The 12,456-nt window shown below is 36.1% G+C and overlaps 1 protein-coding gene across 1 annotated transcript in view; it reads right to left on the bottom strand.

The window, feature by feature from the left end:
• Positions 1–332: 332 nt before the first annotated feature.
• Positions 333–12,456, bottom strand: part of LOC5575887 (scavenger receptor class B member 1) — a 91,587-nt gene continuing 79,463 nt past the window's right edge. Inside the window, exons 3-9 of the mRNA XM_021854215.1 lie at positions 6,759–6,850; positions 6,175–6,681; positions 5,717–5,991; positions 5,374–5,654; positions 5,187–5,305; positions 5,001–5,123; positions 333–954 (exon numbers count right to left, since the gene is read on the bottom strand). Of these exons, the coding sequence (XP_021709907.1) occupies positions 661–954; positions 5,001–5,123; positions 5,187–5,305; positions 5,374–5,654; positions 5,717–5,991; positions 6,175–6,681; positions 6,759–6,850 (1,691 nt within the window). The 3' untranslated portion in view covers positions 333–660. The remainder of the gene's footprint in view (positions 955–5,000; positions 5,124–5,186; positions 5,306–5,373; positions 5,655–5,716; positions 5,992–6,174; positions 6,682–6,758; positions 6,851–12,456) is intronic.

Raw genomic sequence — 12,456 nt, 5'->3', positions numbered from 1 at the left:
ACTGTTTGTTTACGTTTTGGCATGAAAACTGCTGAAGGTGGTATGCAAAATGTGTTTTAGTGTAATCCTGGAATACTAAATACTAATATCATCATTCGTTTTTGAAAAAATCAAACTGTCCGGGCATAGAGGCTGTTCGGCCATAGAGGACTTCCCCCTATGTTCAACTTTTTTCTCTACTGTCGTAAGCCTAAGTAAATACATAAGATCGCGCAATTAGTGTAAATTGTTTATTTTCAAATAACTATTCAATTCGTATATTACAATATAAGCCAGTTCTCATCACATTCCCGTTTTTACTGCACCATATCCTAGTTTTAAGAGTCCTATTATCTGAAACCCGTCGTTAGAACTGTTAGAGATAAAGTATAGTCATGTTTCAATGCTAATTGACATCACAGCGTTTCGTAGCTTATAATTTCAGTTCATGGATTTCAAATGTACTTTTCCCATGTATACTCGCATTCACGCTTTCTAAATAGTGTACTTATCATCCTACTTATGTTTTAATTACTTCATATTTCGAACTCGCATCCTTAACTAAGATGTAAATATCACAATGCTCAGTTTATTCTATAAGAATAATAGACAATGCCGATTTCACCCGTTCCGTACGAGCAAAATCATCTACCGAATACTACAAGCGCTAACGGCCTCTCGTCAAGGCTCATTTTCAATCAGTAATGCCTCCCGTCGGATTTCTGCTTCTCCGTACTTCTCCAGCTCCTTCCGCAGCGGGAACGGTATCATGCTGACCGTTGAGTACCGAATCGATTTGCGGGGATCGTACTCGAGCGTTGCGTGGCGAGAGTAGAGCAACATTAGCGCCGTGGTGGCGAGTAGCGAAACTCCCAACAGCGACAGCAAATACACACACCCGGTCTGCAGGTACGGTGCAACGTCGAACAGCAGGTGTAATAGCATCACGATGTCCGGCGTAAGCTTCTCGACCTCCTGTGGTGTATCGGTAATAAAAAAGAAAAGATAAAATAGCTAAATAAGCTCGTCTAGTGTGGTGTAGATACAGGCTAGGAGAATGGATTGCATGTTGATTAAAAATATATTTAGGGTAAAGTGACCAGACGTCCCGGATTGTGCGGGACAGTCCCGGATTCAAGACATCTGTCCCGCATTATCGAGCGTCCCGGAAAACGTCCCGGATTCGATCAGTCGGCTTCTATCATATTTCGAAAATATTAATTGAAATGTGATGATGATTTACAAAAAACGTACAATATACGACACATTCATTTGAAAATCCAGGCAAATGAAGAAGGATTTCAAAGTTTATTCTTGCAATTAAATGTTATCATTTCATAGTCGTAAGAAGTAGTTTAAAGTTTTCCAGTAACAGGGGACCAACATTTAGTGTATAGGGCAGATGTTCAATCTTTGAAATGTGTTAGAGCATGGAAACACTTTCACCCCTGGCTGTCATTTCAAATTTTGAATTTCTTAAGTTTTTTTTTCTATAACTTGTTAAATATTTTATAAAAATCAATTTCGTTAACTTACATACAGTCAGTGACAAAAGTTGGTTATCAAGTGCTATTTTTCCATGCACAGTGCTCATATTTGAGGCTTTGTATCTCAGCTTTTGGTAGTCCGATTAAGCTGAAATTTCAGTATCGAACTACCGAGAGACTTCAAAATTTAATTAAAAAACGATCAGTTGTAGGTGATTGGTGTGTTCTGATAAATTGTGTAACTTCTGAAAGTAAACAACTTTGCCCAACAAACCAACCACCCAAAACTTATCGTTTTTTATTTAAATTTTAAAGTCTCTTGTGTACTTACCTTTGACAACCCTCTGAAACTCTTTGGAAAATAACTGCAATGTATTGAATTCACTACAGACAAAACTTCAAGTTGTTTGTAGTTCGTCATTCAAATTTCAGCCAAATCGGATAACCAAAAGCTGAGATACAGACCCTCAAATTTGTGCATTTTGCATGGAAAAACAGCAGTTGATTGCTAGCTTTTGCCATTGACTGTAAATCAATGTTGTCTAAATTAGTTTCACAATATCTAAATTCATAATAATATTGAAAAAAGTTGTAATAAATGATCATTTCGCACCCTGTTTTACGACACCAAAAGGATAGATATTTGGAAAAAAAAATCTAATGATTTTCGTTTCAAAACATTAGATTATAAAACCGTGATTTTCTTAGGTTATGACCTCAAAAGGAAGACAAATATCACGTATCATGTGATACATATGATACATTTTAAAAACTTTTATTTTTGTTCCGGATTGAAGCAAAACATATCTGGTCACTTTAATTTAGGGTTCATTTAACCATCCATAATCGGCCTTTCTTAGCCGAGTGGTTAGAGTCTGCGGCTACAACGCAAAGCCATACTGAAGGTGTCTGGGTTCGATTCCCGGTCGGTCCAGGATATTTTCCTAATGGAAATTTCCTTGGCTTCCCTGGGCATTAGCCTGGGACACGGTTATATGAAAAATTTAGATTCTCGCTCCAGTCAACTTTTTGGATTGCATTTAGGTCCCAGAACAACTGTGCAAAATTTCAGCTCGATCGGTGAAACTATATTTTAGCGCCAGCCGTTCAAAGTTTGTATGGGATTTACTATGGGAAAACTTACTTTTGCAAAGAAAAATTGTTCTCTATAAAAATTCTGTTCAAAAATCTCGATAGGTATTTTTACGATGAACAACATTGCTGAAGACCGCAAAGCAATCCGAAGCTTGTGAAAAAAGTTATTAAGCATAGACTTTTTGGAAATTTTGCCTGATTTTGTTATTATTGTTATTCCTTTACGTGTTAATCAACGTTGCCTTGCCAATAGGTTTTAATTGAATAACTTTTTTCACAAGTGTCGGATTGTTTCACGGTCTTCGGCAATATTCTTCATCGTGAAAATACCTATCGAGGTCTGCGTTCAGAATTTTTATAGAGGTCAATGGGCGACCTCTGGCGATTTTTGTTTGCAAAAGTAAGTTTTCCCATAGTAAATCCCATACAAATTTTGAAGGGCTGGCGCTAAAATATAGTTTCACCGAACGAGCTGAAATTTTGCACAGTTGTTCTGGGACCTAAATGCAATCCAAAAAGTGGACTGGAGCGAGAATCTAAATTTTGTCCCACACTACTGGGCATAGAGTACTCATCGTACCTGCCACATGATATACGAATGTGCTAATGGCAACTTTGGCAAAGAAAGCTCTCAGTTAATAACTGTGGAAGGGCTCATTGGACACTAAGCTGAGAAGCAGGAACATGCTTAAAACGCTAACTTTAACACGCTCACTAGCGCCGCCTAGCGGAAAAATTGCGTACCAAACTATATGCTTCCCAGAAGTCCTTGATCTAATGAACAACTTTCTTGAAGACCGCACCATTAGAGATCACCAGCATCATATGATATGTTAAAAACATTTTATTTGAATAATAAGTTGAGTTGCGTCTAGAAATTGATGCCCACAACTTCAGTATGTTCTGATGACCTTGGGAGTATCAATACTCATAGCAGTACACTCTTTGCACCATATGAAGCTTTATGGATAGGAACGAGAAAGTTTCAAGAGAATTGGGTTAGTATAGACAGTAGTAGATTGGGTAGATCATAAGGACCTGAATTCCAGGACGATTTCCAATATTCAACTTCTTGTCAAAATTTGTGGACACTTCTGTTAAGGCTAAGTGAGTGCTGTAAGCCAACACACGTAGACATCAATCTCTAAAATATAACTAATGAAGCTGTGTTGATTAAGGCAAAATTCCAGAATGTTCTGGAGGCCTTAGTCTTACTTTAGGTTGATTATAAATTTTAAAAATATCCTGGACCTTCGTAACTTATTACAAATAACGGGTCTGTTCACATTTTATATGAAAACATCTCGTTTCCAAATGATAAAAGAGTTCTAAAAGGAAGTTTATGTGATTTTTACCCTACCTGACCAAGAGATGTTCTGGAACAACTTTGTCCACAATACACTGGAGCTAAACCTTTCCATCACTTATGAAACTACAACTAATAATGAAGCAATCCTCAAAATTTCATTAAAAATATGGAGTTATGCCCAGATACGAGCAATTTGAATTTTGTATGTCAGCCCCGTAGCCTACGGGTTAAACAAACTCTAACAATCCCTTCAGAAATTACACAAATCGCAATTCTTGCATATAATTTCGAGCAATTTATCCAGAATCTGCTAAGTCTATCGAATGATTCCTGAAGGAATTAATCTAACAAGTTTACAAGGATTCGATCAGAAATATTACTAGCAACCCGCCAAAGGCACCGGCCTTCAAGGGGCGCCAAAATGCATGACGCAAGGTGTTAACAATTTTGAAGATACATGTTCAGTAAAGCCGCATATGAAGCCACAGTTTATTGAAATAATATACAATGCATGAACTAGTACAAAAGTCTAGATAGATATTTTTTAAATTTGTTAGAATCATGTAAGAAGATGTTAAATAATCCGAAAATTGAAAATTCCTAAGGCTAATTCTCAGTATTATCTATTGAAATTCTTGTAAGAAATTCGAAAATTGTTCTCCATAGCAATGATAAATCAGCCTAAATCGATGAAGAGAAATCGATCATTGCAAATATACCCTTATGATATTGAACGCGAGAACACAGAAAGCTTTGTATAGGTAATAATCAGTCGTAATGTTTTGAATGGCCTCAAAGGTTTACGCATGAGTTTAAAACGTTAATTCACATATTCAGTAGAATATACCAATTATTTTCACTTACCCCATTTACCCACTTGCCCCGCGGTACCTTTCATAAAAAGGTTTATCATAAACAAAGTGTCCGGATTGCTTTATAAAATGAACAGCCCTTATTGCTTTTTGAACATAAAAAATACAGATTCTCTAAATGTTCAACCAGTACAATAATTATCGTTTTTGGAGATTGCATAGACATTTCAAAATATGTTACTTTATTTCAATGAAAATATTTTTGATGATCAAAATACGAAGATTGTTTTTGCTTTGTTATAATTCCAGACAACTTACCATTTGAGCCCATATAAGTGGAATCACAGTTTTGTCCAGCGGCTTCAAATCAGATATGAATTTCACATTGGTTAACAGATTAATCTGCACTCGGATGCTGGCGGTCATTGGAATTCCTAGTTGCTACAATAGAATTATAATTCTATTAGCATAAATTGAAATGTTTTTTATGAGACAATTACTTACGGGCTGCATGATGATGATTGCATCGTGTAATTCTTTTTGAGGTTTCAACCCTTCGATTGCTTGGGATAACGCTGGATCTCCTTTGTAGAAATGGGGCAACGATACAGCCACCGGAATATCTAAAACAAAAAAAAATTAAACAATTTAGTTCATCTGTTCGCTATTTCACACTTCTTTTCGAACTTACTGTACCAACAGGGGCTCAGATCACCTAAGCCCTTCGGTAGGCAATGTCCATTACGGCAATAACACGCCGTGTAAGGATCGTTCAGTGAACTCTCGAACGCATTCTCCTGAATGGAAAACCAATAGGCCTTGATTCCGTCGTGCATACCTTCCCTTTCGAACGCAATTGGCAAGGTTCGGCAGAAAGCCTTTCGGTAGACTTTGAAAACTTCCGTTTTGGATATATTCCGAGGGAACACCGTTCCATCGTACGATCCCTGTAACGTGTTGCATGGGGTGTTCCTGAAATTGAGGACGATTCATATTTATAAATGTGTTGATTTGGCATTCTGCATAAATATTACCTTCTTTCAGCATCCCAATGGTCCTTTCCCACGTAGCCCCAATGCGCAAGCCCAGGTGACCCATTCCACAGATCGATCGAGTAGTTCCGAATAGGTTCGTCTGATTCCTCTGCTTCCTCTTCTGCGGCAACTTGCAGTGCATCACCCGCAAAGTAGTCTTCCTCGATGGAGTCCAATTCTTCCTCGGAAACGTCCGCCACTATCTTGGTTTTGTGCAGTTTTTGTACCGCCTCCGGCAGATTAATCGTTACGGTATCGAACCCATCGTCGAACATCTATTCCGAACGGGATTAGGGGGGAAATACGGTTAAACTGACTATGGCATGGGTTAGAACGAGTGGTGTAATCGCAAGTGGAGGGAAGAAGAGAAAGAGAACAGAGTTTCCAGATGAGAATCTGACGTCGGAAGCAGAAGAGCTGATTGATGTGATGATGATTACCAAACAAAATAGACTTACGCGATCCAGGATACCAATCTTTTTGAAGTGAATGATGTTTGGAAGGAGTGTTGAAGCCACTTGAACTAGTGGATCCTCGTATCCCCACAGAAGATCGTGGACAGTAATGTTGAGGAATGGACTCATTCCGAGAGGTTTCAAAGCGGCAGCAACAGCAATAGATGCCCATGCAGACATTCGATAAGCAGCGCTGGCCACGCCCAAGTACGCTATATTTGGAACGATTATTAGATCATGCCTTGGATCTCCAACCGACCGTCCAGGGACAAATACTTGCCGGCGGATAGGAGTGAAGCTCAGCGTTCCATTTGCGTTGAAGGTTGAGTTATGGTTTTCCAGGTACTCCTGGTATACGTACGGACCAAGCTCTTCCACCTTCATTTTCTCTTTTCCTCGCATGAATGCATCCGCATTAGTCACATTGAACACGTAAATGCTAATGAACACTTCCAGTGGTGGTTTCTTCCATAGCCTGTGCAAGTAAGAACCTTCATTCATACTCAGCATCTGGAACCAATCAATATTAGCAATGAGATATAATTCAAGAGGGGAATCCCCGATCTAGTCAGGATATCACCACTTACGTTGTTCACGACCAGATCCGTTGGGTTAAGCACCACTATGACACAGCCTAATACGATGAATAACATGCCGAGGAAACCGAGTCTGACGATCCCTGTAACGAAAATAATGAACTTACATCAGATTTGCTACTACGAAATGGGTGGAACAAATAGTCAGTGATCACGATCATGATCTCGTAAATCAACATGAGCTGTTTATTACTTCTGTCACGCCATCGCAAACTACAAAACGAAAAAGGTGCAAAACGCATGTATAGGTACTCAATGTCACATTAGCGATCATTAAACCCTCAACAGCAACAAAGCGCCGTTTTGTTCATTCAAAACTCGTTCTGTTTGGTATTTTGACCTGAGTGTGCGACCGGTACTCTAACCTTTTCACGCCCTGCGAAGCAATTCAACACTTGAAGGAAAAGGTGCACGCACCTATAACCTCGAAAGTACAGCAACGCATCTCTTTTGGTTTGTATCGAATTGTCCCTGCGGTGTCATGTCCCATCACTACACGGTTGGCAGGCGCCAGCGGGGATTTCCTCCCAAGACAATGCGTGATCATAAATTAATCTTGTTAGTGCACCTATAGGTATAGGACTTAATTACAATGTTCGATCGAGTGCAATGCAATCTAGGCGGAAGAGTTCCGCGGTTAACACTGCTAACAACGGCCTATGATCTGAGAGCAAATTAGCCGGCTCAGCGATTGGCTGATCGCGGTCGCGTGCAACCATAAACAATGTTACGTCACAGAAGATCTCTCGCTGCGCTGATGTTCTCTCACCGGACTTTTTTTTTTCTTATAGGTACATCACCGCGAACAAGTCCGCATCGTGCAAAACGTGCTCTTTGAATGTAAATAAACAAATCGACTACAGCGAGAGGATTGCGCCTCACGCCACGCGTTGAACATATGCGACGGGATCTGCGCAAGAGAGGTAGAGGGAAAGCTTCATTATCATTATGCCTTGTGCTTTGCCGCATATCTACAGGTCGTGGTCAAGGATGCTATGCGTCAGAATTGACAACTAAATCTGCGTCGTTTATGCAGTCAGGTTACTACCTATTTAAGGGAAACGTTTTAATTATTTTTGCTGTGTATGAGGAGACTATATTGAAGATTCACCGTGGAACTTCCCGCAACCGGGACTTGAGCATAAGAGAGAATAACACACTGAAAGCCCAATAACACCAGTAGTGAAGATATTTTGGGTAGTACAAAATTACAAACTACACTTTAACCATAGGGTCACAATTTCTACTATATTTTATAAGACTATAGGGTGGAAGTATCAATTCTTGTTATGACAATTGTGGCAATAGTGGGAACAAGCAGCGTTTTGTGCAATTGTTCCACTAGAATATAAAGGCTATTCGCTGCAATGATAAAACTATTTGTTTCTGATGATAATTAGGACTTGATAGGATCATTCGTGCAATACGTATCTATAAACGAACATATAGGGTGTCCCAGAAAGTAAGGGCACGACTTCACCATACTGCTACTTCAAAACTAGTAACGATAGAAATATGATGTTTACGCAATTGATTACTGTACCCAACAAGAGTAGATTGCGATTTTTTAATTAATAATTTAATTATAAATGTGTGATAACGTAAGATTTCTTTGAAGCATCTTTATTGATATTAAATTCAACGGATTTTTTTTAATCTCTTATCAGTCTTGCACAAATCGCATTATTTTTGAGCGACTTTGTTTTACAATTTTTTTTTCTAAGTCAGAAAGTGCGTGTAATAAAAATCTGAAAAAAAACTATTTATCAGCCACGTTATGATAATTGATCGGTCTATCACTTATTCATATTGAAATTTTAAACTTAAACATGTAAATTTGTATTGGAACTAAAAATCAGATTCCATCCGTGGTCGATTCGAAATTGGTCAAAAAACAAATCCTTATATTTACGTAAAGCATGAGTGAATTAAAAATTGAAGTTGTCTATCCAAGAGATTGGGGATTGAGCTTTCGTAAATCTGGAATGTATTATTTTTATTGCTATTTAAAATACCTGACGAGTTATAACTTCGTGATGTTTTCTTATGTGGAGAGAAAAGTTCGAGATTTTTCGAATTTTACCATTTTTTCAAGTGTTCTCTAACAAAGACAAATTCAATTTCAAACAAAAATTTGTGTGAAACATCCTCGATACAATGTGCTTGAACTCACCACGACGAAAGATTTTGATAAAAACTTTTTTTACTAGTTATTTTTCAACAAAACCAAAATGTAGGTTCTGTGCTGACCAAATAAGAATTGATTTTCTAAAATCAAAATTTTCAATGGAATCTGTTATTAAATCAAACAAATTTATCACATATGCTGGTTGAAATAGCCCATAGAAAAATACAAAAAATATAAAACAAATATTTTTATATTGTTTGGAAAGTACTATGATTTTCATCATCAAAGTCGTGCCCATACTTTCTGGGACACCCTATATCTGAACATTGCATCACGCAAATGCATCCTTCTTAGCATTTTGTTAAAGGAAACCCGCACCGATAAGTGTCCATTTTAGATGAAAAGACACTGTTTTTTTAAGCACAGTATCATCAGAAGCTTTTCAAAAAATGAAATTCTTCCATTAATTCTGTGAAACATTATTCTAACTTCTCCCAGAAATCCCTCCAGAACAACAAAACATCTTCCTCCTTCTGGCGTTACGTCCCAACTGGGACAAAACCTGCTTCTCAACTAAGTGTTCTTAAGAGCATATCTACATTCATTAATTGAGACCTTTCTTTGCAAAGCATTTTGCATGCGAATATCGTTCGGCAGGCACGATGATAATCTTTGCCCTGGAAAGTCGAAAAAAATTCCCTTACGAAAAAATCGATTTGCGGGATTTGATATCTGCGATATTACCATTACAGTTATCTAGGCATCAGCTTTATTTTTTAAATATTTTTTTTACAATCAAATGTTTTTGAATTCCAACGAAAATTGTTCCAATAGAAATTTATTTCTGTATTTCTTTGAATATTTTTCACATATTCTACTAGACATTCTTTCACTTATTTCATTTTTGTGAGACAAACCCCAGGAATTTTGTCAGAATTTCATTTATTCAAATTCATCAGGAATTCTTACAAGTAAGTTTTTCATAAAAAATTGTCCAAACTTGCAGCAAAAATATGTTAAAGGTACCTTTACGAATATCCTATTAGGAAATATAAAAATAGTCCTTAAAAGTTCGCTGCAAAAATTCGCCAATAACTTTTACGTGCTTCTGAACAATCCCAATGAACTATTGGAAATATTAGCAGCATAACTTACACTGTAGAAATTTCACCTAAAAAGATAACCAAGAATTTTCGGAAGAAGGTTAAAATCTTAATTTCTAAATCTCCGAATTTCTTGCTAAACCCTGTCAGTTATCACTTCGAAAATAATGCCATCAATTTTCAAAGACACATTGGTTGAAGTTTCGTCAAGAATTCTTTCTTATTCTGCCACTGGTTATAATTTCAGAAGTTTCATTTAAAAAAACATGGAATAGTTAGTAATGCTCAAAAGTTTCTTAAGAAATTTTCATTACGTCAGAAATCGCTGAAGTACTCAGATGAATATTTCTCAAAATACTTACTTTGGAGTTCTGTTATACAGGTATGTACATTTTTTTCTATCATTACAGATATGTTCCGTGTTCAGATTTCTTCCACAAATTATTTCGTTTTTATCAACACAAAAAAAATTTTGTATTTTTATTTTTTGTGTGTGCTTATAATATTACTAAAGACTAGTTTTGAAGCAAGCCTAAGCTTTTCAAATGTCTAAGGATCGAATTTTCGACATTATGTTTGTGTTGAGTATATGCATTGTAAGTGTCAAGTCTTACACCTTTCAATGAAGATTGCCTCAGATTTGTGAAATATTTTGTCTAAGAAAACTATTCCGTACATGTTGATACAAACGGAACATACCTGTATCCTGTATCTTCAAAACATGCAATGTCAAAGTAAAACATGTTTAGATATCTTGAAAAATACCATCATAATTTCTATGGAAATTCATCAATAAATTCATTATTACCGAATTGCTTGCATAAATTCTTTAAAATTTCCCTGAAGGTGAATCCCTGAAAAATACCAGACAAAATTTCATGGATAAAACCTTGAGGTTACGGGACAAAATGTTGAATGCCAAAACATTTAAAGGCATATTTTGCGATTCGACATTTTGTCTTCCGAAGTTTTGTCACCCAACCACTCAACGAGCTTTTTAATAATTAAGCGTATTAATAATTGGCCTAATAAAAAAATACAGAAATCTTATTTGTATGGTTCCTGATTTCTGAAAGTCCATGAGGAATTCTTCAACATATTTTCAAAGTAATGCAAAAGTGTCCACTAAGATTTCAATTAATTAATGTCTTACATTACGAAATTTAACAGAAAACATCTTTGGTAATGTTCTTAAAAAATACCGGCAAGAATTTTGCGTTAAACTTCTACAGTAATAGACCCTTAAAATGTAAGTTTGGAATTTCTGGAGGTAGGAAAAAATTGGTTCTTTCTGCATCAATATGTTCACAATAGTATCATGAAACTTCGGAGTTCATATAAAATATTATCCAATATTTTAGTTACAAATACCATCCGTTTAACGCCAATTATTTTCTATTATAAAACACGAAGAAAAAACAACAAGATTATTTTGTATTAAATCCTGCAAGAACCACTTAAGTCTTTCTGTGCTGTACATTGTCATCAAATTTCCAAAATTGTATGGTTTAATTTATGCATTTTACGACAGGAATTTAGTATTTTTTCCGATTTATTTTTAAGCTGCAATTATTCAAAAAATTAGGAGGAGGAATTTGTAAAGCAATCCATAAAAATATTGAGCTAATCCTGGAGTAGTTTTTTGAACCAAAAAATAAAGAGTGGATTAATGTTAAAATGTTATATATGGAAGAATCCTGAGAATACCATTCGGAGTTATTTCTTAAACCTGAGAGAATACTTGATGGAGATTTTTTTTTTCGAGAAGTTGAAGAATAAATTGCAAAATCTGATGTAAAATTCCCAAAAGTGGTGGTGTTGGTGCGGTTAAAAAAAATCTCTAGTAAATACTTAGACGAGTCTTTGGTATTTTTTTTCGGAGAATCGTAGAGAAATAATTAATAATTCTCTAAGAAATTCCTAAACAAACCACTCGTGAAATCTTTAAGTATGCTCGCAGAAGAGTTTTTGAAAGAACAGTTGAACTGTTCCACTTGGAACTTTATGACAAAAATAGAATTTTTTAAACATTTCTTGGTTAGGCATTTTTGGAAAAATATTAAAATAATATTTTCGAGACATTTTTGAAGAATGCGGGAAGTTGCTTCTTGATTTTAGAGAAATCTTAAAAATAATTATGTATAAAAATGCAGATAGATCTACGAAGAACTTTTTGGAGAAATTATGAATTTTTTCTATTGATTTTTTTTATTGCTCATGAAATTATTGTGAAATATTACGAGAACTAAAAACGCCAACTGTAAAAACTGTTGGCGAACTCTATGAAGATTCGTCGAATGAATCCTTGCTTGGTGATCTTGAAGGCGTTTAAGGTAAGACTCCTAGAGTTTTTTGTACTATTTTTTATCTTAAACAAATAATTAATGAACAAAACTGGAGGATACTTTAAACTAACAATTAGAATTTATATGCAATGAGTATGAAGAGACGGGGCCCA

Source organism: Aedes aegypti, chromosome 1 (assembly GCF_002204515.2).
Source record: "Aedes aegypti strain LVP_AGWG chromosome 1, AaegL5.0 Primary Assembly, whole genome shotgun sequence".
Lineage (NCBI taxonomy): Eukaryota > Metazoa > Arthropoda > Insecta > Diptera > Culicidae > Aedes > Aedes aegypti.
This window is presented reverse-complemented; position numbering and strand designations above follow the sequence as displayed.